The sequence below is a fragment of the Serpula lacrymans genome (genome assembly GCF_000218685.1).
Source record: "Serpula lacrymans var. lacrymans S7.9 unplaced genomic scaffold SERLAscaffold_2, whole genome shotgun sequence".
NCBI classification, from domain to species: domain Eukaryota; kingdom Fungi; phylum Basidiomycota; class Agaricomycetes; order Boletales; family Serpulaceae; genus Serpula; species Serpula lacrymans.
This window is the reverse complement of record NW_006763291.1, coordinates 1,806,012-1,830,946: the sequence shown is the minus strand read 5'-3', so window position 1 is coordinate 1,830,946 and position 24,935 is coordinate 1,806,012. Positions and strand designations below refer to the sequence as shown.

Genomic DNA, 24,935 nt, shown 5'->3' with positions numbered 1-24,935 from the left:
ATGTCATCGCAAAGTCAACAACCCGACATCAACACTCTGTTGCACAACATGTGTGCACAGATTTTGATGTTGACTACGCAACTCGCCGAACTGCAGGTGCACCCCCCTGCAGCAACCCCCTCGGTCAAGAAAAAGTTCAATAAGAAATTTGAAGTCATCGCTGACCCTGGCGCCTTCGAGGGAGACAGAGCACAATTTGCCAAATGGTGGATCAAGCTCCAAATTTGGGTCAAGGCAAACTGGGATGCGTTTGCCAACGACTTTGAGGTAGCAACTGCGGTACTATCTCGATTAAAAGGACCTGTGGCAGGTTGATACGCCCAAGTTAGAATGCAGGAGTGCTACACCGCAGGAGTGTGGCCTGTCTGGGACGATCTCAAAATTGAGATCAAAAAATATTTTAAACCACAAGCTGAGCGTGACTGGGCATGTCAGCAAATCTGTACCTTCAAGCAAGGAAACATGAGGACGGATGACTTCGTAACCCGGTTCCTGGCCCTCTCTATCCAAGGGGGTCTAGGAAATGAACATGCAGTAGAACTGCTGGTGTAACAACCAAGAGTTAGTTACTCTGGCTCACACAAGAACACACTATAAGGGTAGTGAATGGGAAGTGGTTACCCCTTAGGCTGCAGAGAGTTTGTTGGTGAACAACAGGAGGACTCGCTGAGGAGTTTCCTGGATCTATTGGGGTATATATACTAATACAGAGTGTTTGTACTTATGTACTGTACAGTTGATAAAGTTAGTGGCTGATGATGTCATGGGGCCTAGCCCGCATGACCAGCTCCACTGTGTGAGAGAGTTGTATCTAAAATAAGAAGAAGGCAACGCGGTACGAGAAAGAGGAGTTTGAACAAAAGGGGAAGTGCCGCGTGGCACCATGTGTGAAAGCTAAAGTATACAAGGTTAAAGCGGAGAATGAAAAAGAAGGAAAGGTCCCAAAATTGTGTTATCGTAACACTACCCCCCTTCTAAGGCTCGATTTCCAGGCGAGACCAAATACCGGAGGTGGTAGTTAAATTTTTGGGCATAGGTTGAAAAAAGGAATTAAAAAGTTTTGAGTCCATGCCTCTAAGCTTCCTAGGAGCTGAGGGGTTCTTAGAATAAAATTCTCGAACAGCGTTGCGGGAATTTTCCAGATCGGCTTCTGGTTCCCATGTTCTGTCCTCATCTCCATAGCCCTTCCATAGGACTAGAAACTCTAATTTGCCATGCTTCAAGCGTGCATCCACCACCCGTTTGACTTCGAACTCTTCTTCACCTTCCTGGGTGACTACAACCGGTCTGAGCCGGTCTACACGCTGTCCCGGCAGTGGCCCTTTGTAGGGTTTCACACAGCTAATATTGACCGTGGGTACTACCCTCATTCATTTTGGGAGTTCCAGCTCCACCGCGTTGGGTTTGACTTCCTTAATCCAATAAGGGCCAATCCACTTTTCGGTCAGTTTTCTAGACTGCTGATCCTTTAATTTTAAGTGGTTGGTATCTAACCAGACCAGGTCGCCGACCTTGTAGTCAGGGGCTTTAGAGCATCTATGCTCTGCCCTGTCTTTCATCTGATCTGCAATTTTAAATAGTGCTTTGCGCATTTCGTCCAATATGGTCTTCATGTCTTTGGCCATGTTCTCAGCAGCCTCGTTCTTGCTTTTACCAGGTTCTACACCCATTCTGGGGAGGTACGATCTAGTAACCTCGAATGGTGCTTTTTCTGTAGCTGACGACTGTTTGATATTATAAGAGAACTGGGCTATCTTTAGCCACTTGGCCCAATCTGTCTGCCTGTCATTGATAAATATCCGGAGATATTGTTTCAACTCCTGGTTGAGTCTCTCCGTTTGTCCATCAGTCTGTGGATGGAACACCATTGATAATTTAGGTTTGATGCCCAGCATCTTCCATAATTCGTAAATTCGCTAGCAAATTGTGGCCCTCTATCGGAGATAACCGTTTCTGGTAACCCATGGATGGACCATACAAAATCTTTGAATAAATCTGCCGTACCAGCAGCAGTAATAGTTTTGTTGGTGGGTATGAATACCACTTCTTTGGAGAAGCGATCTACTACCACCATTACTGAATCATACCCATTTGACTCGGGCAGATCCGTCGTAAAGTCAACCGATATATCCTGCCAGGGACCAGCTGGTATCGGATTCGGCATAAGTTTACCGGCCGGCGGTTGATGAGAATTCTTAGCCATAGCACATCTCAGACAGGATTTTACGTATTCCTGTATGACTTTGACCATGCCAGGCCACATATAGTTTCTGGAGATTAACTCCATTGTTCGTTGCCACCCAGGGTGCCCAGCCACTGGAGTGTCGTGATGTCTATCTATTGCCTTGATCCTTGCGGACTCAGGCACATAGATTCTATTTTTAAAATGGAAGAGCCTGTCTTCCCATAAATAGTGTTCATTGCCATCAAGGCGCGCCTTCTCTTCTGAGGAGATGTCTTTCTTGAAGACTTCCAGAAGATCGGAATCTTGCCCGATTCTAACATTGGCAACCCTTGATTGGTCTATCAGGGTCACACTTTTGTTGTCATCTTCAATGCCGTTGGCATGATCCTCTCTTCTGGACAAAGTGTCCGCTTTCCCCATAGAGCTTCCAGGCTTATGAATTAATTTATAATTAAACCTTGACAAGTATACCGCGTAGCGGGCTTGTCTTTGGTTCAAGTCTCGGGCCGTCATAAAATACTCCAGATTTTTATGATCAGTCCAAATTTCAAATTGGTGTCTAGCACCTTCTAAGTAGTGCCGCCAATGCTCTAGAGCTCTAATGAGGGCCAGCATCTCCTTATCATATATTTGATAGTTGCGCTCTGTAAACGACAAACTATGTGATAAATAGGCACAAGGCCTCCAAAGATTGCCAGGTTATTTAATTGATAGAACAGCCCCAGTAGCAAAATCAGAAGAGTTGGTTTCTAGCCGGAACTCTTTGTCCAATTCTGGAAATGCTAATATGGGCGCCGTTGTAAATGCCTGTTTAAGCTTATTGAAAGCTTCTTGTTCCTTGGCGCCCCAGTGCCAAACAATGTCCTTTTTAGTGAGATCGTTCAACGGTCTCATGATTTTTGCGAAGTTTTTGATAAACCTTCAGTAGAAATTTCCCAAGCCAAGGAAGGCCCTAACTCCTTTGACGCGAGTAGGTTCTGGCCAGTCCAATATAGCTTGAACTTTCTCAGGGTCCATCCTGATTCCGTTCTGGCCTATTATCATACCGAGGAAATCTACTTCCTTCACTTTAAAATTACATTTTTCGGGTTTGACAAATAGGTCCCATTCCTGTAAGCGTCGAAGGACTTCTTGCATGATCCTGTCATGCTCAGCCTCATCGTCCGACTTCGTAAATATTAATAAATCGTCAATGTAGATGACGACACAGTTTTGCGTATCCACAAAGATCTCATTCATCATGCTCTGGAAGGTCGCCGGTGAGTTGGTCAACCCAAAGAACATAACAAGGGGTTCAAAGGATCCTTGGTGGCACGTGAACACGGCCTTCCAAGCATCTGTTTATTTGATTTGTACATTATTGTACCCCCATCTGAGATCCATTTTTGTCAAGATCTTGGCACCAGCCAATTTGTCTACTAGCTGACTGATCAAAGGCAGTGGATACGCATTTTTAACCGTGTGCTCATTCACGTAACGATAGTCCATAAACATACGCTTCTTACCATCCTTTTTAGGAATGAAGAACACCAGGGACGTCATAGGGCTTTTGGAAAGTCTGATGTAACCCTTCCTAAGCTGTTCGTCTATGAAACTTGATACCTCATCTCTTTCTGGAGCAGAGAGTGGTATCATGTGTCCTTTTCTCGGCTTGAAGGTGTCCTTCAAATCTATAGCATGGTCCTTCAAATCTATAGCATGGTCCCAAGGCTTAGCCTCTGGGAAGCGCTCTGATTTATGTTTTGAAAAGACTTTCCAGAAGTCACAGTACTCGGGAGGTACCAGCCTCTTAATCTCTTCCTCGGGTTTTACCTCATCATTGTCATTGTTGATCTTTTCTAGAGATCTGAGCTCATAAACGTGACCAGCGTTTATCTTCTCAAGACGCTCATTGTGACGGACGTGATTCGGTTTACCCAAGTTCACACATTCATGAGGGCAATGTGACAATGTGACAACCCCTGTCTGCCAGTCAATCTCAGGATTGTGTTTGAATAGCCAGGTCCAGCCCAAGATTAAATTAATCTTCCCTAGTTGGGTAGCTTCGGCAGTGACTCGTTCCCTGTGTCCTTGGTACTCGACAACAAAGGAACATTTGTGTGTGATACAGCCACCTATGTTGAGCCTACCGTCAACATTATAGACGGGAATAGATACATCTAATTTTATAAGGGGGAGTCCAATTTGCTCCGCCCAAGCCTGATCTATGAAGATTCCGTTAGCGCCTGAATTAAGCAGTGCGCTGGTTGGGTGTACTATGCCCTGGGCAAGGTTTTCCACACCAACGTCTAAATGGATCTCTTTTTGGAATAAATATGTGCGCATCAACACACATTTTGGGATTTCGGGAAAGGGTGGCTCCAACAAAGAAGAAGAGGTATTGAAAGCTACATGTTTTTCTATTTTATTTTTACCAGAATCAAGCACCATATTATTTGTCTCGCCAGGGCCACGCTCCAAGGGAGACGCTGGTGCAGCGGTAGTATCATAAGTATTACAGTTACAATGCTTCATACAAGTACATATTTCTGATAAATTTTGAAATCTATTTACAAATTGGGGAGCCATCCCCTTCTTTCCATTATTGCTCGTGCAACACCCCGGAGCAGGGGCCACTTTGTTGTGGTTTACTTCATTGTTTCGTGGAGTGAAGGCACCCAAGTGACCTAAGCTCCAAACTCTTTTCCCTGAGCCTTCATTTCAGCAGCCTGCTGATCGTAGAAGAAGGCCCGGATTTTGTCATAGGATCGACCAGCCAGAGTCTGGAGCCGATTGTCCGGTTTTTCGGATTCTAATTGGCACGCCTGGCGCCCTTGATTATTTTTTTGTTGAGCAGCATGCGCTCCTTTTCTGCAGTCTCGGGACATGTGTCCCTCTTGGCTGCAATTGTAGCAGTTCCCCTTGAATCTGCGCATCTGTCCTCCTTGGACCGCGCCGATATCCATGGGGGCTCCCTGCCCTGGTTGCAGCCTGAACAGCTTGAACCCGTGAGAATGATTATGATGGTTTGATGACCCAGGGCGCCTCTGGGATTGGTTGTTTTTGGTGGTCTCGCCACCTTGGTGCATTTTGTAGAGTTCTATGGCCCTACCTATTTTTCGAACCTCCTCTGCTGCTTGAGAGAGATTCTCATTTCTCATATCCTGTAGGTAAAGCTGTTCTGCAATGTGGGGGTTCACATTGCGTTCCAGCAGCTCTACTGCATGTTCATTACCAAGACCCCCTTGGATGGAGAGGGCCAGGAACCGGGTTACAAAGTCATCAGTCCTCATGTTGCCTTGTTTGAAGGAACGAATTTGCTGACGCGCCCAGTCACGCTCAGCTTGCGGCTTGAAATATTTTTCAATCTCTACTTTGAGATTGTCCCAGGTGGGCCACACTCCCGCGGTGTAGCACTCCTGCATTCTAACTTGGGCGTATTGACCCGCCACAGGTCCCTTTAGTCGAGATAGCACCGCAGTGGCTACCTCGAAATCGTTGGCAAATGCATCCCAATTTGCCTGAACCCATATTTGGAGTTTGATCCACCACTCGGCAAATTGTGCTCTGTCTCCCTTGAAGGCGCCAGGGTCAGCGACAACTTCGACTTTCTTATTGAACTTTTTCTCTACCGAGGGGGTAGGAGGGTTTGCCTGTAGCTCGGCGAGTTGCATAGTTAACGCGAAGATCTGTGCACACATGTTGTGCAACAGAGCGTTGACGTCAGGTGTTTGTGACGACATGTCAACTTGTTCTCTTGGTAAAGTAAATAAAAAAATGTAAAAAGGGGTCCCCGCTTGCTATCTGCGGATCTACCTCTTCCCTGCTGAGTATCGGATCTTAATCTCCGACTACCCACACTATGGTATTTGAAAGAGTGTATAAAAAGGTATTCATAATAAACCCTGGTCTGAACGGTTGTCAGGGGGTGGTCCGCTTGTTAAGCTGTCAACCCATTCTCCAGACTGGCGGAGGCAAGTGCCCGGCCTGGTCAGAGGAAAGAAAAAGTGAAATTTTGTATGTAAATTCTAATCAACAGTGGTTCCACACCGACTGCTGAGCTAAGTGCTCCCCTTAACGCTGGGGGCCGCGTATTGAAGGTATTGGTTCTTCTCCCAAACCACTACAAGGCCGTCGCTAGGAGCACACCTATCTGCTATGTGGGATATTCCCAACCAATAACCAAATCTCCTTCACCCTAGAGTCCGGGTGCCCAGTGGGACTTTTTGCACAATCGTGCAAGAGAGTAGAAGAGCAAGTCCTAATGCAACAACCAAGAGTTAGTTACTCTGGCGCTGTCATGCACCAAAGTTGATTGGTAGCATGGACAAGTGTCAATAATGAAGTGAATATTCAAAAGACTCGCCTTTGCGCCACACAGGCACAGTGCCACGTGGAATAGTGATTAATATTGCCCTTTTTGAACTTGTGGCTGATCAGCACCACCTCTATTAGGCAATCCAGTCACGCTCACCTTTGCTTTTCCATCCGGTACTTTCCATGTTTCGGCATTTCGGCAAATTTTTGCGTCGCCACTGGCTACACATTGCATTGCGCCCTCGCTTTTGTCGTTTCCCTTACTCCCCTTCCTTTGCCCAGCCCCACCATGGGCCCCTTCCTCTCCTTTTTATTCTCACCTGACGGTCGTTTCTGGATCCCCATTCTAATCCACTTTTCCGTCACCTCCACCCTCCTCCTCCTCATCTTATTTGCACCCCCACCATTTCTGATGTCACCACTTCCTATCCACTTCCGTTGCCGATCCGTTGACTACCACATGCCACTGCTGATATCAGCAAAGCCCCGGCGGCCGGTCCAAATAGGGCAACAGGTCCATCTTCATGACGTCGATCTGCCATCATATACTATCAAAACATCGGTCGCTCGTCTTGCCTGGTTGGAGCGTGGGTGGGTAGTTTTTGAGCTGGAGAAGGTTCATCCCCTTGCGTCGCCCATGTTCATCGCTGTCCCATTCACTTGGGTACACTTATCTTTTGTCCATCGTCTTTGCTACAGCTACACCTACCACACGCTCCCTGGGACTCACTTGTTCCAAATTGGAACTAGTCCTCTCCCTCCCTTGTTTGATCAGGTGGTCCAACACAACCAGTCCATTGGTAAGGCCATGGAACTGTCGGATTTGGACTAGGTGGTGGACCGGTGGCTCCAGTTTCTTTTTCTTCAGCAGAACATTCATTTACAGTGCGATTATTTTTGATTTTCGAATCATTTTTATGGACACATATTTTTTTAGAATGCCTGACTGACAATAAAGGAACTGTGTTGATACTGATAGTGATAGTGTTTTGCCTTGCCCTTTTTTTACTGCATCTTCCCATGACATCATGATTTTCCTGCTCTCTTTTTGCTATTGGACTTTACTTTATGGCTGTACAAACCTGTGACATTACTCACAGCATTCATTGTTCTATCTCTTTCTTTTCCTTTTTTGACAATCTTATCCTGTACTACCTACGCAGGATTCGTCAGCATACATTCCTTCCTTCATGTTCTTTCTCATTCTTTTTGCACAGCTATACTGTGCATAGCCTACTTTTCTTTCACTATATAAACCCCTGTATTTTACCTTGTAAAAAGAACAAGAAATCCAATCCAGACTTCTTCTCTAATCTCAAGTTCACTACTCTCCTACTTGTGATTTAGTGTGGTCACAACACTTCCCACTGCTACCACTGTCAACTGCTGTCATCGTCACTTGTCACTTTTTGAAAGTGATTGTCATCCCCTTCGATTAGAGTCCTTCTGAGCACTACAGTTTGTGCGTCAGGAGCCTGCTATCACTGGGAACCTTGTCACTTTGTCATCCTCGTTGTTCTCAAACCTACCTTGTGCTACGATTAGCAAGGTAGTGCTCGTCCATACTCGCCACAAAGCCCCTATCTTTATATAAATTCAACTATCCATCCTCCTCAAAACCCACACTCATACACCTCTGGGTTTTACTTTGAAGGATCTTTATACGTACCACCCCACGAACAACCAGACCACTCCACTGTTCTAGGAGGCAAAGCCCATAAACAAGTTCCGTGGAATCTGGGAGGATTGTGTGTTTGTTTGTTTTTGTGTGTGGTTTTCTAACAACAGTTCTCATCATCGACACCATTTCTGTGACAACACCAACAAGACACAGTCTTGGGGCACTGGAGCACAATGAAACAACACTCAAAAGAAGAGGAAGAGGTGGGAGTGGTTACCCATTAGGTTTTGACAAGTTAGTTGTTGGTAGACAACAGGAGAACTTGCTGAGTCCTTCCCCATGTATTGCTCCTGTATATATACTAAAATACATGAGGTACTGTACAGTTGTAAATAAAGTTTAAAGTCCAATGTTTAGCATGTGACCGGTCACATGGTGAGCCCAGACACTGGTCATGTGATGTGTCACATGATTGGTCATGTGACTTATAAAAAGTCCGAAAATGTAAAGTAAAGTAAATGGTCATGTGACTTGGAAAAAGTCAAAGTAAAAGTACGAAAAGTGAAGCATAAGTAGGTACTGGTACGTCAATTGTAACAGTTTCCCGGCCAATATCCCACACAACAACACGCTACCATCCAATGTTCTCTTTTGCGTACATCTGAAGGATCCCCAGATGATTATTCAAACTCGCTCCTACAGTTGCCCACGTAAATACCGAGAGGCCTGGAAGACTCTCCTTGATCTCCATATTGCAAATGGTCACATTTGCCCATCTGAAAGTCCCCACTCATCTCCTGCCTTTATCATTCCAAAAGCTGACCCAAACGTACTTTCTTGCTGGGTCAATGATTTTCATCTCTTAAACCTCAATACAAATCCTGATAATCACCCGCTTCCTTGCATTGAGGACATCCTGTGAGACTGTGCCAAAGGAAAAATATTTGGAAAAATGGACATGACTGATTTGTTCTTCCAGACTAAAGTTCATCCCAACAACATCAAATATTTGGCAGTCCTTTGGTCTTTATGAATGGACAATAATGCCTGCCCATAGGCGTCCGGAATGCCCCTACTGTCTATCAACTTTGCATGTCCGCAGCCCTCCAACACCTTTTTGGCAAAATCTGCCATGTATATCTCGACAACATAATCATCTAGTCCCAAACTGTCAAAGAACACACGCACAACATTTTTGCCATTCTTGACGCCCTTCAAGCGGCGGCCTTATACTGCTCCCCAAAGAAAACCTCACTTTTCAATACCAAGATTGACTTCCTTGGCCATTACATCTTGCAATTTGGCATTGAACCTGATAAGAAGAAAATTGCTCACCTACTTGAATGGCCCACCCCCCATTCCGCTACTGACGTTAGAGCATTTTTGGGCCTGGCACAATACCTATCTTGTCATCTCCCTACTCTCACATCTCACACTGTCGCCCTCAACCAGCTCACCACCAAAGAAGCCGACAAGAAATTCCCGCCTTGGACTTCTGAACATCAGCTCAACTTCCAGGCTATCAACAACATGGTAACTAGCCCTTCCTGCCTCACAACCATTGACCACGACAACCTGGGAGACAACAAAATCTTCTTCACTACGGACACCAGCAATTGTTGCACTGGCACTATACTACCATGGGGCACAACTTGATAAACAGTGCATTCTGTAGCCTTCAATTCCATCTACATGACACCAAACTCAACTACCCTGTCCACAAAAAGGAATTACTTGCCATCATCAGAGCCTTGAAGAAATGGAGGGTGGAACTCCGGAGTGCACTACCCTGTCCACAAAAAGGAATTACTTGTCATCATCAGAGCCTTGAAGAAATGGAGGGTGGAACTCCGGAGTGCATCTATCACAATTTTCACTGACTATTGCACACTAGAAAACTTTGCTACACAACATAATTTTTCTCGACGACAAGCACGCTGGGCCAAATACATGGCACAATACAACCTCACCATTGTTTACCTCAAGGGCAAAGACAACCTAGTTTCCAATGCCCTTTCCCGTCTCTTCCATTTCCTAACTTCCTCAACGACTGCTTCCCATATCGTAGCTCCCGTGCTTTCTGTGATGCCTGATGCCTCCCTGCTTAATCAAATTTGTGACGGTTACCAAGCAGACCCATTCTGCCTCAAGATAAAGCTCAACTTGGACTCCGTCCCTGGTGCCTCCCTCTGCAATGAACTCCTCTTCACCAAAGATTGCCTTGTTGTCCCTCGTATCAATAAACTTCACGAGCATCTCTTTCATCTAGCTCATAATGTGCTCGGGCACTTTGGTGCCAACATATTGTATGCCCATCTGCGCATGTCTTATTACTGGCCAAATATGAGATGCAATCCCACAGAGGCTTACATCCCAGCCTGCTCCGGATGCATGTGCAACAAATCCCAAACGACAAAACTGCCTGGGCCCTTACATCCTATCCCTATCCCCGATGGTCGAGGTGGCTCCGTCACCATCAATTTTATTGGCCCCTTTCCAGACGATTCCGGTTTCAACATGCTAATCACTATGACAGACAGGCTCAACTCCAACATATGCCTTGTCCCCTGGAGAGACAATATCTCCGCCAAACAATTCGCAAAATTGTTTTTTGGCCACTGGTATTGCAAAAAAGGGCTTCCTCTCAATATTGTCTCCAACGACCGCGGCAAGCTCTTTCTATCACGTTTCTGGTGCCCACTTCACACTCTCACCGGCATCAAATTGAAACTTTCTACCTCATATCACCCTCAAACGGATGGTGCAAATGAACGCACAAATAAGACAGTCAACCAGTGTTTACAATATTTTGTAGCTTGTAATCAACAAGGATGGGTCAAAGCCCTCCCACTCATACTCTTCAATCTAATGAATTCTATTAATGCCAGCACAGGGTTCTCTCCCTTTCACCTCCACATTGGACGCTTTCCCCGCCTGCTCCCTCCCTTCATTCTCCCTGATGAGCATAACGCCGACACTCACAACACTGCCAACTTCCTTTCCAAATGGGAGCTTGACGTTGCTGAAGCCCAAGACAATCTTCTGGCAGCCAAGACTTCTCAAGCCACCTCCGCAGATAAACACTGTGCACCCAACCCGGCTTACAATGTCAGTGACCTTGTTATGTTGTCCACACACAACCAAAGATGCTATTACATTTGAAAAAAAGACAGCCATGTTGCTAAGCTCATGCCTTGCAATGACAGTCCTTATAAAGTATTAATAGCTGACCATCAACACTCCAACTACACACTAGATCTCCCCCGAGTCCTCAAAACTCTTCCCGATGTTCCACGTCTCCCTACTTGAACTGCACGTTGCGAACAATGATTCACTCTTCCCCTCCCGTGTCTTCATTTGTCCTGGCTCTGTCCTCACAGCAGATAGCCAAGAAGATGTAAGGACCATTTTCATTTTCTTATTTTCATATCTTTTTGTTCCATGTCTTGGCTCTCAGACGCTTTCCCTGTTACACCTCTGGCTCTAGGGCTAGAGGTATCCTTTGCTATCCTACTCCTCATAGCCCTCGCAGGCTTTCTTAACCATTGTTACCACTTCATATTGCAGATCAGAGACTGGGTAGTACTCCCAGCCAGCCAGCACAATGGGTAAGGACTAGTAGCTGAGATCTCGCCAACCAGCTCCAAGCCCCATCAGTGCCTGGAAAATATTTTTTCTTATTGGATAGTTTCTTCCTCAGACCACTTTTCCTTTATTCTAATTTTGGTCTGAGGGATAGACAAATAGCTATAAAAACTCTACATACCCATGTATTGTTCTTTAGCTTTCTATTACTTGGATTACCCGCTTTACTCCTCAACAGAAACCATTGAGTTTACTCCAAGTCCTCTACTTGCTATAATCTCTAGCATCTGTCGACCTCAAACTCCTTGTACCTCTTACTCCCTGCAAGTGCAGTCGGAGATGGGTATCGTTTTTGTTTTAGTTTAATGTTGCCTCACAGAAGAAGCATTCATCGAGCACATAATTGATGAGCGAAAAGTTGGTGGCAGTTCTCAATTCCTCATACAATGGTTAAAATACCCTCCCAAACACAATGAATGGCTTAAAAGATCCGACCTTGAGGACTGTCAAGCACTTGACGACTGGTTCTTGCTCAAACAATCTCAAAAACAAAACTCAGCCGGGGAGCGTGTAAGCGTCGCTCACAAAGGAGCATGACATCATACTGATTATGGCATCATCATGGCCAGTTGGAATACTATACTACACATATATAACCTGTTGCTCAACATATGGTACAGTAGACTAGTTTCTCCCCACCTTAAATCACATCTTGATTCCAATTCTTTGTTTCCCCTTTTAAGTGTTGTCCACCGCCATAGTGGGCTTCCACTAACCTTACTAAAGTTTGACCTAGTGTTAATGTACCAGTGATAATGAAGCAATGTATCCCAAATAATGCACTGTACAATGTGAGATGTCGGGTCCAGGTCTGCCCCGGAGGGCCATGGTATATTTAGTAGATTTAGACTTGTGATTCAAGTGTGTATGATTTCACAATTTACCAGCAGGCTTCTACATTGGGCTGTTACGCAAACGGCTTCACGTGACTTGTAATCTTGGACTCTTCGAACTGTTTCGGAGTCTCTCTATTAGATCAAGGTGTACATTCTCGTATTGCTGCATTATACACACGGTCAATGATGGGCCTCCTTATTACTACCGAACGGGGGTTCCTCCAAATGAATTAAATTACCCGGTCCCAGCTGCATTCGGTTTATTTCCACTGGCATGATAGTACCACGAGCCATCGATGCCTTACGCGTTACGTATGATGCATCTGATCCACTGGTAGCAGCCTTGTTTCTTGACGGGTCTCCTGTCATCCCTGGAAAGTTCTGTCAGGCTCAGGTTCACCATCCAGATCACCAAAGTGACGAGCCGCGAATATGCTTACCCAAGATCTTTTCTGGTGGGTTCTTCTTATCCATTCGAGTTGAGCGCTCCAATGAGCGAAGGCTGCTATTCATTTTACCAGCTGTACGTTAACTCGATGGTAAAATTTAGATCTGGAGCATGTGATACCAAATCAGAACAAGTTCGCAATGATATCTGCACCGGAAACCTCCCGACTACCAAGCGAGCGTACGTCAATTTGGCAACGTGCTATAAATGCAGGTAAGCCTTCGAATTGTCCATTGGACGTTCATCCTCTGGACTCACTGCCTGCGGACCTTTACCAGATGATCAATGTAGCCTCAGTCGTTTCTTATTTGCAGACAGTCAAGGTATCGTTATTCCTTTAATCTTCTAACAACATCTGCTAAAACCTATTCATGAAACCTATCATAAATAGTACTTTAAAGGTATGATTTCACCACTAGCACGTTTTTTTGAAGCTGATCATAGTGTTGAAAAAATCGGTTGGGCTCCTCTTATAGTTGTCAGCTTTACTATCTGGGTGAGCATCCCGTTATTCCTTGTTTTCCAATGTGTTCTCACATCCACTCGCCAGATTTTTGACTATTCCTTGACATTTGATCAAGAGGTAGGTATATCCCGTGACTTTGTGATAATTCTGGCCTGTTCATTACAATTCCTAGGTACGCCACATATGGATTAGAAGCTGGGGTCTTGTAGAAACATTCTTCTTTGGTTCGCGCTACATTCCTCTTCTTGGCCTCTTAACGGATTTCTACTGTGAGTTCTCTCGAACTTTGATGTTCGATTTGTTCGAACGGGCCCTTCCAGTTACTTTCATGCCATATCATGAGACGAGTGTATGTTTTTCTCTGCCCCCGAGGCAATGGTGACGCTTATTTATTACCTCAGTGTCGGCCATGGTATGATGCTGCATCATGTGAGGTGAATCAACTTTTTTCCATTTTACTACTCAAACGAGTTTCAGGGCTAAACACGTTTGGGATCTGGGCAGCGGAAGGTATGTCAATTTCGTTAGTGTGGACGCTGTCTTCGCGCACCATAATTTAGAGCTATCATACAGGGCTAATATTACTGCGAACGTACGCATTGTACCAATGCAGTAGGAAACTGCTAATCGCATTCATCTTATACATTTCTGTGAGCGTCTAACGTGGAATCATGAGTCTGGAGCTGCTAACAAAACTGATGATTCTAGGTTGCCGAGGTTGCCACTATACTTATTGAAATCCATGAACTGCGTTCTATACAATGTAAGTTCTTTCTGTCTGGAGAGAACAACAGATGGATTTACTTGACGTTGGGTAGATGCTCCATCTTTTGAAAGGACCCCACGCTGTTTTGTAGCTGCAGGGAGTAGGATCTTCGGGATCAACTACGGCATGCTGCTGGTCTTCGAGCTCAGTCAGTCAATTTCATTTATCTAGTATACAAGCTTGGTTCACAACGAGCAATGCAACCAGTCATAATGTCTTTAACGATATACCAGTACTTCCGCCATCACCGCTCTAGCCGTCATCAGCTACTAAACACAGTCTATCAAGACGGCATCTCCTACATTGTGTGTCTGGCTTGTAAGTTCTCATTGTATCCACCAAATATCACAACTGACACAGAGAAAAACAGGCCTCTCTACCGTCAACGTCCTCGTTTTCGTCGTTGCGCCAGTACGTCATTTCTTGAATTGCGTAGCGCTAGGTTTAGCCAAAGTTTGTCTCAGTCCGAGTATAGCGGGTTGCTTGACACGTACGTACACTCTTGCAGTTATAGCCAGTCAAGCTCACTTCCACCCTTTGCATCAACAAAGGTTTCAGCTAGCTATGCATAGTGTACTATCGTCGCACGTTCTGTTCAACCTTCGTGATATGACAAGATTATCGACGCTAGGCCCTAACAGGCTCACGATAACATCGATATTTTCTCAGCTCACGTTTGGAAGTAGGACCGATGACGACGAGACTTATCACTGGCCGCATAATGTGCCGCTAGAGCATTGCAATGGTTCACATCGGCAGTCACGGCCTGGCGTCGGTCCTGAAGCAACGCAATCTGGAGTTGATAATGAGGAAACATGGACAGGGATCATTGAGGTCCCTCGCATACCAGTGTGAGCCGGACTGGTACACACGCCAGAATTGACTCCGCAGAGCTCATACTTGCATAGGTAACCCCCGATTCATTGAACGCGCGGGAACCCGACGACATACTGCCACGTTAGCGGATATAACTATTTAATGAATAGAAGAGCTGGTTCAGTCTCCTTCTCATACGATTTGATTACCTCTAAAATAGTATACATTTAATGTGGTTATCTTCGGTGACACTGTTCTACGCTAGATTACTTGTGATCTTTTCATAGTAGCGTACAAAACCCTGTAGAATTAGAGCCGTAATTACCACATGTATCAAGATCAAGTTGCTGCCCATAAAACGACTCTTTCATGTCAGACTAGAATAAAAATACAAATACATTCTTTGTCTGCAATTTCGACGAACGAGCACGTATAGAAGATAGGTAGAAACGAGTGCAAATAATCTATAAAGTTAATCCTTCCCTACGCCTCGAATATGTGTTTATATATATACCCTGCAGAATCACTTTGTGCCCTTTGCCTCCACCCAATATGAGCCATTCGGCCATTCATATTCAGCGATGCTGTTCTTATGCATTTCGATACTGTGGGTTGATTACGGTACGGGCATCAATATGTCAAGATGCCACCTGTCAGAGCCACGGTTCAGGAAGGAAATCGATCAAAGCGCACCTGTATCCCTCCGCAGCATTTGTCGGCACGTTATATCTTCCACGAGAGTTGATCGAACATGGGTAGAGGAAGTGTTCGTGTAAGTGATCGACGAACTCAAGAACATTACGCTCCATCGTGCCAGAGACAGCAATATAATCAATCAGACTGTAAGACGTCGCTTGATTGGATAACCAAGAGAAGGACGAGTGAGCGTTACGTACCTGAGATGGATGACATATTCACAAAGCCCAACACCGCCTGCATGTGGACAAACAGGAACGCCAAACCTAGCAACGAGTTTCAGCGTACGACATTGACATGCAAATCAAGTAGGCGCCGTAATAGAAGTCTGGACCACAAGAAAAGCTCACTTCGCAGCCATCAAGAGAACACTCAGGACCTCGCTCACGCCAGCCAGACGGCAAGAGTCGATTTGACAGACGTCAATCGCTTGTGCTTGGAGGAGCTGTTTGAATATCATGCGATTATGCGCGTGCTCGCCTGTCGCAACGCCGATCCCGTGTGGTTTGAGTGCGCTCCGGATCGCGGCATGTCCCAGGATATCATCGGGTGCTGTAGGTTCTTCAATGAACCTGTGCAGAAGATTGTAGTTGTAATGGATGTCAGACCAAGGAAAAGAAGGTCGACCTACCATGGCTTAATTTCTTCCAGACTCTTCACGTACTCGATAGCTTGGGGCACATCCCAGACTTGGTTCGCATCTATCATGAGTACAGCTCCGGTTGGCCCTGCATTCTTGCCTTCGACACTAGGCCCCAAGTGCCCAGAAGAACCCGGTGGGAGATACTGGGGGTCGTCGATGATGGAGCGAATGATCTTGCCCCGACGGAGGTCGGAGGCAGCGTTTGAACCGACTTTCATTTTGAAATGATTGAACCCTGCTGAGACAGCTTCTTTAGTGAGACGGGCGACCTTTTCGTCGCTATAGCCTAGAATAAAACAAGTTGCATCAACAGCAGTAATATGTGAGTGTAAAAAAAAGAGTACTCACCAAGCCATCCAGCAGAAGTCACGTATGCGGGATATCTGTGCCCGACGAGACGTTAATGAGCAGAGAAAGATGATATAATTACTGTTCTGCTTACCCCAGCTCTTTAACTTTAGCCTCCCTGTCCTTCTTCCCGGCCTCCTTCTCTTTGAGCATCGCGAGAGCTTCTTCGCGCGTGATTGCATCGGTAATATAACGGAAGGCGGTAGCGCTAACAAGTTCTTCCTGTTATTCAGGTCAAAATGGGGTCAGCTAACGTTTCCGACGAAAAACAAAGAACAGAGTATAAAAGTACAACATAAACTAGGGGCAGGAAATCTAATGGTAAGGAGGGAACTGACGGGTGACATATCTACTACCAACTTCCAGAGGGGCTTACTTCGTGCACGTGCGTACATGTCCCAGAGGGCGTTATTGACAGCACCAGTGGCGATATGGATTACTCCTTTTTCGGGGCCAATCCTGTGTATACATTTTCAGCATCCATGATGTAGAATGTCGTCGCCACACTGAAAGATTGAGAAAGCCCGAGAAACATCGAGCGAGATGGATGAACTACCAAATACACATCCGTGTGAAAAGCGTTGTCAAAGGCTGAACACATAACACGATGGGCATCGTTCGTGCATAGGAGTATAGATGTATAGATACGGCTCGTAAATCAAGGCTCTAGAGCATAAAAGGACGCTCGAGATGCGGAAACAGACGTACCATCTCAGCTGAGGATCAGCCAGTAAATGGTCCCAGGCTGCACCCATATTCGCGAATAGCTGTTCGGTATCACGTCCAACAAGGCGAGACGCGACCTCTTTGATTGCTTGGCACACCTTAAATGAGGAAAGTAGTGGTTTTGAGATGAATTTTGATAGAGATGATAAAACAACGTGTGAATGAGGGCACAACAAAATAGAGGGTTGAATCTACTCACTATTTCATTTCCGCGTCCGATAGTGAATGTCATGCCATGCCCGACGAGGGACGAGGAAGTATAGAGCGTGATATAAGCGGAAGAGTAGTCACAGTCCGTGTTCCTGATTTAGTAGATCCATGAAGAAAAGAGAAAAGAGAAAAGTTAACAGTACGTCGTAGCAGTGAGAAGAGAATAACTAACATAGCATCAGTTCCATCGCCTGAGAGTGACGTCGGGAATCGCACGTCTGTATATACATATAGAGTTAGCCACAAGACGAAGACAACAAAGGTCATGGACTAGACGAAGGCTCAGCTTATATGCACTGGCAATAACCAAAGCATAGCTGGCTTCATTTCCTGATACATATTTCTCGATTCACGGTCATGCTGCATGACCTACTTGGGAATGGACGGAGACGCAGCAAGAGCCATGGGGAGACAAAAGGAAAGGGGTGAGCTCACCATGGGTTTCAAAATGTGTAATCTTTGCGCCAGTCATTTGATGAGACAGAATGGCTCGAGTGCGATGGCTAACAAAACGAAGGTATTCGGGTCAATAATATAGCCAACGTGAAGCAGAGAAGATAAGCACACGAGCTAAGACAAGAGTTAATTGTAGACACGGAGTACCGCAAGGCTTGATGATAAGATTTAGCGATGGTAGAGGAAAGGTCAAGTGATACGACTTCGTTGTGACCAGAGAGTGGATGAGTTCGCCCGTATTTATAGTGTCCTCTACCACTTATGCCCACCCCGGATCCTGTATTCGACTCGAGACGATCATCCCGGGCCAGCGCGGGCGGATCCGGACCGGATGAGGCAGGTGCGGTCCGCTATGTTGCGGACTTAACATACCAATTACAAATCCGTGTCACAGTGGACATGTCACGAAAACGATGATACAACATTCAAAGGATTCGAATACGAATACATCCATTCCAACCTTAATCGATGATCTCGTCGTTCTACCGTCCATCTCCTGCATCGAAGACAAAAATCCATTTATCGTGCGCTGGTGCCAGCTGTTCCGAGCCCCAGGTGAACACCTTGTCGTGGCCATACTTCCACTCTTTTCTGTCTGCAAACCAACAGTCAGAAGCGCAGTTCAGAGAGTCGAATGGCACTATGTGGTAAACCGTGTCAGGCAGGTCATACTTACATCCCGTGAGCGTGTAACCAAGCCCAGGGGCATCCATCATTACGGTAGCAGGCAGCAAAGACGCCAAACGCGACGCTGAACGGAGATGAGCGACGACGATGAGCTGGATTGCGTCCTGTCAACAGTATTTTATAAAAAAGATTCATGGCAATTAGCATAAAATCAGTCTGGATAATACACCGTCCGTCTCGCTTCACTCGCAAAAAGTAAAGATGACAGACCGTAATATCCTTTTGAGCAAGGAAATAGGCTGCAAGAACGTCTATAGAATCCTGATATATGCGACCTTTGGTGCCCGGGTCACTTCGAGCCTTGGTTCGTAAGGAAATTTGGACGACGAGTCCAGGTGGGGACACTGTCGTCGTACTCGCCAAGGGGTCTTGATATATTCGTGTTTCGCTGACGATGCCAGTGGGGCCTAGGAGTATCGATGAAGTCGGTACAAAGAGTAAATGCGTTTTATTCAGTGAAAGATAAAAGTTTGACATTGTAGTAGACCAAGTTAGAGCTTGGAGTGCGCATAAGCGAGGCCCAAATGAGGCCAAATAGTTGCAGATCTCAGTTTCTATGAAAATTGATCAAAGATATTTTACACCAAGTGCTTTCTTTCTGGAAGTAGCCCAGCTGGCGATGGAGTACGTGTGGAGTGGTCATACACACAAGAACACGCTTATAATTATCCCAGCTTCTTGTCTCCACCCATCTATAACACAACTGTCAATCTCATAAGTACTTAAAGAGAGTCTAGAATGCGTCGCCAATCGCGTCTATCATATCGAGCCAAGCTAGGAATGCATATAAGGATACCGTGGCAGGTTTTTGAAATATGGGACCATTCTCTTCTGTACCACCATCACAAAGTATTATAGCAACATCCAGCTCAACATGGCTTCCTTTGACCCCCTCGATCCACAAAGTGTCCCCCCAGAGTTCACAAAGGAATCTACAGACTGGCTGGCCATATTCAATCCTCGTGTACCTCGCCAGATGGACGTCCAGCTCGCCGCGCGGTTCGTGCACGATGGGTACGCGTCGATTTGTCTTTAATTGCTCTGATACCTAACTCCATCTACCTCTGTCTTGCATTATTTATCATCAGTGTGATATGCAGTGTCAAATTCTCCGCTGATGGTTCCCTTCTCGCTGTGGGCTCTGATGGTGTCGTATTGTTATACGATCTTGTGAATGGGGCTAAGATTACGTGCGTAGTGTGCTCTGTCTTTGCCTTCCTGCTTAATTTCAACGTTTTTCTTGTCCTTTTTATATGGTAATTCTGCCCATCCTCCTCCAGGTGCCCATTTGAATCTGCCGAGTGTGACTCTCGATCTAAACCCAACCACGTTCGTGCCGTCACTATCAGTCCTGACGGAACACTCCTAGTCGCTGGTACTGAGGACAATCTAATTAGGGTTCGTCTCTCTTCCATATCTACAAATTCAGCGTGCTGGCTTTCTTTCATTGGGCCTCTTTCCCTTTTCATATCAATGCTTCACATTTTTCCAACGCGATGAGACGATACTAAAAGTCGATCTTCATGGTTTGATTTTCATTTATTCACTTGTTCATTCTTGTAGTTATACTTTCTGCATCTACTAACTCCCACTCATATCAGGTCTTCTCCATTGTTTCATTTAATATGACCCACATCCATACCCTCGCTGCACACACTTCCGAAGTCTACGCTCTGTCTTTCTCAGCAAGTGGTTCCATCCTCGCGTCCGCGTCAGGAGACCGGACAATCAAAATTTGGAGTATCGTTCGAGATGGCGACGAAACAAAGGTGGTCAAGAAATACAATCTTCAGCACTCGCTGTCCCAATCTGACTCCAATGCCGGCTTCGCCTCAGACAGCGACTCAGTCGATGGTTCCAAGATCGCGTTCACGTCCGTTGCCATCGACTCTTCTGAACGGTACGTCGTGGCCGGGTCTCTTGACGGGATAGTCAGGGTGTGGGATCTGTCAGTCTCTCAGGTCCCACCCACCCATAATAATGATGGAGAGTCCTTGTCCTCGAATGTAACTCCCTCCTTACACCTAAAAGGTCACACGGACAGCATTTATGGCGTTCTCTTTATCTCGACATCATCTTACAGCGCGGACTTCGGGATAGTGAGTGCCAGTTTGGATAGAACGCTGAAAGTTTGGGATGTACGAACCGAAGGCAGAGGTGAGGGAGAGTGCGTGAAGACCTTAATAGGACATAAAGTTCGTTTGCTTGCATCTTGCTTCCTAGCTCATCACTCATATTCATTCGTTGGTTGGATTGTTCGTCTCCTGCACAAATATTAGGATTCTATACTCGCTCTTTCGTGCACATCCTCAGGCCGCGAACTACGACTCGCTTCTGGATCGCGTGATGGGAGTGTCAGAGTATGGGATTTGCGGAAGGGCGAACCTATGTTTGGGGTAGTCGGGCATCGTGATACAGGTAAGGATCTTCCGCCGAACCACAAGGCCCCTTTTCACAACTCCCATCTCCTAATACGCATATCTGGCATCTAAACATGATTTGTTTTAACAGTGACTACTGTTGATTTTAGTCACGATGGCCAGTTGCTCGCTTCTGGGAGCGGAGATCGTGAAGTACGCATATGTGAGTGCTAAATCTCATAGAATCCACTTCTCCGTTTATGTCCACTCTGACTCTTGTTCTTTGTGCTATCTCTACCATTTTAGGGCGATATACGATACTTTGAAGTGCTGTACGGACCAACCAGCGATTCGCATTGTATGGCCTTACTTCCCCGACCTTGGCGTAAAACGCTAGTGCAAGCCTGGAAGTGAGATGTGTGATGAGCAGGATGTATTGTATGTGATGATTATACCCCATGGAGTAGGACAATCACGGAATTTTAGTGAACTCATTCACGCCTACATTTCCGGATAATATTCAGTTGGACTCGCAAACTAGTGTCTTTAGCGTTTATCATATTTACACTTTTATACAAATACTTGAGAGGATTTCGATTGAGCTCTCGCAGACGCTCAACATCTTATTAAGAGTACCTTTCAGCAAGTACATATATGTAAGCCATACGCTTCCACGATGCACAAGCAAAAATCGATATATAAAAAACATTACGGCAAAAACAAACACTAATCAAGGTGCAATGGCATAATCTATCCCCACCGACTTTTCTGCGCCTCAGAATGAGAGCTGGAGTAGGGATGAAACCGACCTCGGCCACGACCTCCCCTATCCTTGCCTGGGGCTCGACTGGAAGATGATGCTTTCGAAGATGTAAAGTCAATTTGCGAGCGTTTTCCCTCTGATGTAGAAGCCTTCTCGGAGCGAGCTTTCTGAACCTCAGCTTTGTGGGTAGGTACAAGTACACGATCGAACGAGGACGTGTTCAATGATACGCCGAATTTGGTGAACGGATGCGGCGGAGAATATCCGCACAGTCGGAGAGAACGTAGTGGAAGATAGTATGAACAAGGGCCCACGATACTGAGAACGCGAAATCACTTACCGATGCTATTGGCAAACCATTCGGGCTCGACGTCATTTGGATCCCAAGTATCTTTGGGAAAGTTCGTTGTACGCTCATTGACGTCAACATACTCGACAAGCTTAGCATACAGGTGAGGATTATGGAAGGAGCGATTGGACATGAGGGAATCATTGAAGTGCTTTGGATTTGTGGGATCACGTTTAAGAGCGTGAAATTGAGCGAGTTTTGCCTACGGATCTTATTAATGAATCAATGTCAGGAGATACTGACAGAATTACTGCACCTCAATAGTGACATCACAAGGTGTCTTTGATTCTGAAGGTATTCCCCAGTCGAGTAAACCAGGAATCGGTGGAGGTCGCAATAGTGCCCGAGTTCGAACGAGCTCGTCTGACGGTTCGGTGGATGGTCCGGCCTGATTTAGGTCGACTGGTACTTGTACGGTTTGTGTCGGGGCGTTGACGTTTACACTAGGACCACCCATGATATCGGTTGAGACATGAGCACGAGGATGAGACTTCAGGTTTGCGGGGCGGCGTATGATGACTTGTGATTTCGGTAAAAGCCCAACTGAAGCGAGTACTATGTCAATGCATCATTTAAAAAAATGTAAATAGTATGATTACCATCTGCAGACGAAGTGAGATGTGCTTTCGACGATTTATCCTAACCCAGACAGAAAGGACAGCCAACAAAGAGGGAAACGGCTATAGCAGGTTGCAACGTAAAGACTCTTACATGGGTATTGTCCTTCACAGAGACAGGTCTGGACGGTGATGTTGAGGAAATTTTCATATCTGAATCGCTATCCGAGTCGTCACCATATGCGACGAGTCCTTTTTTAATGATTCAATGATACTGATGAGCTCGCTGTGCAACACGACGACGAAGACTGTTCGGCTCACCCTGCATCGTCAACGTTCCAGTCAAGTGTAATTCAAACTCCGTTCCTATTGGTCGTGGATTTCGAGATGCCGGATGAGGTGCCGTTCTTTCCACTGCAGACCAGCACCTTCGAATTGAATGCTCTTTCCTACATACCTTTCATTCTTATGCCTCACAAGCTGGATACTCACTACAGTAGCTACAAATGCATCACAAGATGGTAAGGTGCGCGAATTCTTTGGTCGGCACGATGGCACCTCTGGGCACACGAATAACTGGGCGGTCTTGGTCTGTGCATCTCGGTATTGGTTCAACTATCGAGTAAGTAATTTGGATGCATGTAAGGACCATGATATATAGACAACTGATCCTTTGAAGCATATGGCCAATGCTCTCGGCATGTAAGGTGTTCTTTCATATGTCGCTCGCCAGGGTTTTCATCATATCCTTCGTTAGGTATCGTACCGTGAAGCGTCTTGGGATACCCGACTCAAACATCATCCTAATGCTAGCGGACGACGTAGCCTGCAATACGCGCAATAAGTTTCCTGGAAGTGTATACGCCAACTCGGGCAGAAATCTTGATCTTTATGGGGACAACATCGAAGTCGACTACCGCGGATACGAGGTGACCGTCGAGAACTTCATCCGGGTCTTGACTGGTACGTCGTGCTGGTTTTTTTTAGCAGCCTTCAAAATATTAATAAACAGTCCTGCACTAGGTCGGATGGATGCCTCTGTGCCACGCTCCAAGCGACTACTAACCGACGATAGGTCCAATATATTCGTCTACATGACCGGCCATGGGGGCAACGAGTTCCTCAAGTTCCAAGACAATGAGGAAATTAGCGCTTTTGACATCGCTGATGCTTTCGAACAGATGTGGCAAAAGAAGCGGTGTGTTACACTATAGAGCCTCTCAAGCGTAAGACTTACAGTTAAGCAGATACAATGAGATTTTTTTCATGATAGACACATGTCAGGCAAACACCATGTATTCTCAGTTTTACTCTCCCAATATTCTGGCTACAGGATCATCCGAAATAGGCGAGAACTCGTACTCCGTGAGTGTATTAACTTGCGCAATATCAATATACCTTACCATCTGCGCCAAAGTATGAAAATGACAACGACATTGGAGTTGCTGTCATCGATAGTTATACACATTATATCCTTCAATTTATGGAAGGGATTAACAAAACCAGTCAGACAACCATGCACGACTTAGTGAGTTTCTACGCCCTTGATTGTAACCCATACTCTTAAAACTCTTGTTAGTTCGCATCGTATGATCCGAGTAAAATACACTCTCACCCAGGTGTCCGTGCCGATCTGTTTCACAGGACACTCGACAAAGCCCTGATCACCGACTTCTTTGGAGGCGTATCGCAGGCAGAGATTTTCCCTCCAGAAGATGCATACCCTGGAATGCAGTCCCCTTCTGTCAAACCTGGAGACACCATGATAGACTCTCGCATTCCATCTACCAACGGTTCACAGCTTTCTTCACCGACCACTCAGGGACGTATGTTCACAACCTTAGAGATGGATTCAAGTTGGCCGATATCACTTAGAAAATGGGGTTCTATGACCCTTGTTGGCATGCTGGTAGCTTGGGTATCACTGAAAAGTTAGATCAATATAACACATTCACTCTAAAATTTCTACACGAGCACCGTTCTCATCAGAGATGCGACATTTACGTTCTTTACTTAACTGTTATGAGTCCCATATGCAACGCTGTCTACGAGAGGTGATCG

General features: G+C 45.7%; 7 protein-coding genes across 7 annotated transcripts; 4 read left to right on the top strand and 3 right to left on the bottom strand.

Annotated features, from left to right (window-relative positions):
• Positions 1-552, top strand: SERLADRAFT_433484 (uncharacterized protein; the record flags this gene model as incomplete). The annotated part of the gene is made up of 2 exons (XM_007313684.1): positions 1-279; positions 337-552. The coding sequence occupies 2 exons, from the start codon at positions 1-3 to the stop codon at positions 550-552; spliced, it is 495 nt and encodes a 164-aa protein (XP_007313746.1).
• Positions 553-4,851: 4,299 nt separating this feature from the next.
• SERLADRAFT_433481 (uncharacterized protein) lies at positions 4,852-5,907 on the bottom strand (the record flags this gene model as incomplete). The annotated part of the gene is made up of 1 exon (XM_007313683.1): positions 4,852-5,907. The coding sequence occupies one exon, from the start codon at positions 5,905-5,907 to the stop codon at positions 4,852-4,854; it is 1,056 nt and encodes a 351-aa protein (XP_007313745.1).
• A 6,950-nt stretch (positions 5,908-12,857) lies between these two features.
• On the top strand, positions 12,858-15,118 carry SERLADRAFT_433479 (uncharacterized protein; the record flags this gene model as incomplete). Its single annotated transcript, XM_007313682.1, has 14 exons — positions 12,858-13,106; positions 13,160-13,354; positions 13,423-13,527; positions 13,582-13,614; positions 13,670-13,846; positions 13,899-13,926; positions 13,975-14,007; positions 14,071-14,147; positions 14,206-14,260; positions 14,316-14,411; positions 14,471-14,581; positions 14,634-14,674; positions 14,728-14,753; positions 14,815-15,118. The coding sequence occupies 14 exons, from the start codon at positions 12,858-12,860 to the stop codon at positions 15,116-15,118; spliced, it is 1,530 nt and encodes a 509-aa protein (XP_007313744.1).
• Positions 15,119-15,447: 329 nt separating this feature from the next.
• On the bottom strand, positions 15,448-18,428 carry SERLADRAFT_457332 (uncharacterized protein; the record flags this gene model as incomplete). The annotated part of the gene is made up of 13 exons (XM_007313681.1): positions 15,448-15,684; positions 15,773-15,919; positions 15,976-16,041; positions 16,126-16,347; positions 16,407-16,704; positions 16,767-16,801; positions 16,861-16,988; positions 17,105-17,225; positions 17,475-17,590; positions 17,692-17,794; positions 17,875-17,920; positions 18,138-18,205; positions 18,268-18,428. 12 exons carry the CDS (start codon positions 18,172-18,174, stop codon positions 15,603-15,605), a joined length of 1,401 nt encoding a protein of 466 aa, XP_007313743.1.
• Positions 18,429-18,625: 197 nt separating this feature from the next.
• On the bottom strand, positions 18,626-19,003 carry SERLADRAFT_457329 (uncharacterized protein; the record flags this gene model as incomplete). Its single annotated transcript, XM_007313680.1, has 1 exon — positions 18,626-19,003. The coding sequence occupies one exon, from the start codon at positions 18,872-18,874 to the stop codon at positions 18,641-18,643; it is 234 nt and encodes a 77-aa protein (XP_007313742.1).
• A 407-nt stretch (positions 19,004-19,410) lies between these two features.
• On the top strand, positions 19,411-23,057 carry SERLADRAFT_457327 (uncharacterized protein; the record flags this gene model as incomplete). Its single annotated transcript, XM_007313679.1, has 9 exons — positions 19,411-19,859; positions 19,934-20,035; positions 20,126-20,243; positions 20,447-21,040; positions 21,125-21,263; positions 21,376-21,428; positions 21,512-21,643; positions 21,692-22,517; positions 22,573-23,057. The coding sequence occupies 7 exons, from the start codon at positions 19,720-19,722 to the stop codon at positions 21,617-21,619; spliced, it is 1,254 nt and encodes a 417-aa protein (XP_007313741.1).
• Positions 23,058-23,271: 214 nt separating this feature from the next.
• Positions 23,272-24,863, top strand: SERLADRAFT_457309 (uncharacterized protein; the record flags this gene model as incomplete). Its single annotated transcript, XM_007313678.1, has 7 exons — positions 23,272-23,496; positions 23,554-23,576; positions 23,632-23,837; positions 23,898-24,072; positions 24,122-24,239; positions 24,292-24,402; positions 24,454-24,863. 7 exons carry the CDS (start codon positions 23,314-23,316, stop codon positions 24,808-24,810), a joined length of 1,173 nt encoding a protein of 390 aa, XP_007313740.1.
• Positions 24,864-24,935: the final 72 nt, after the last annotated feature.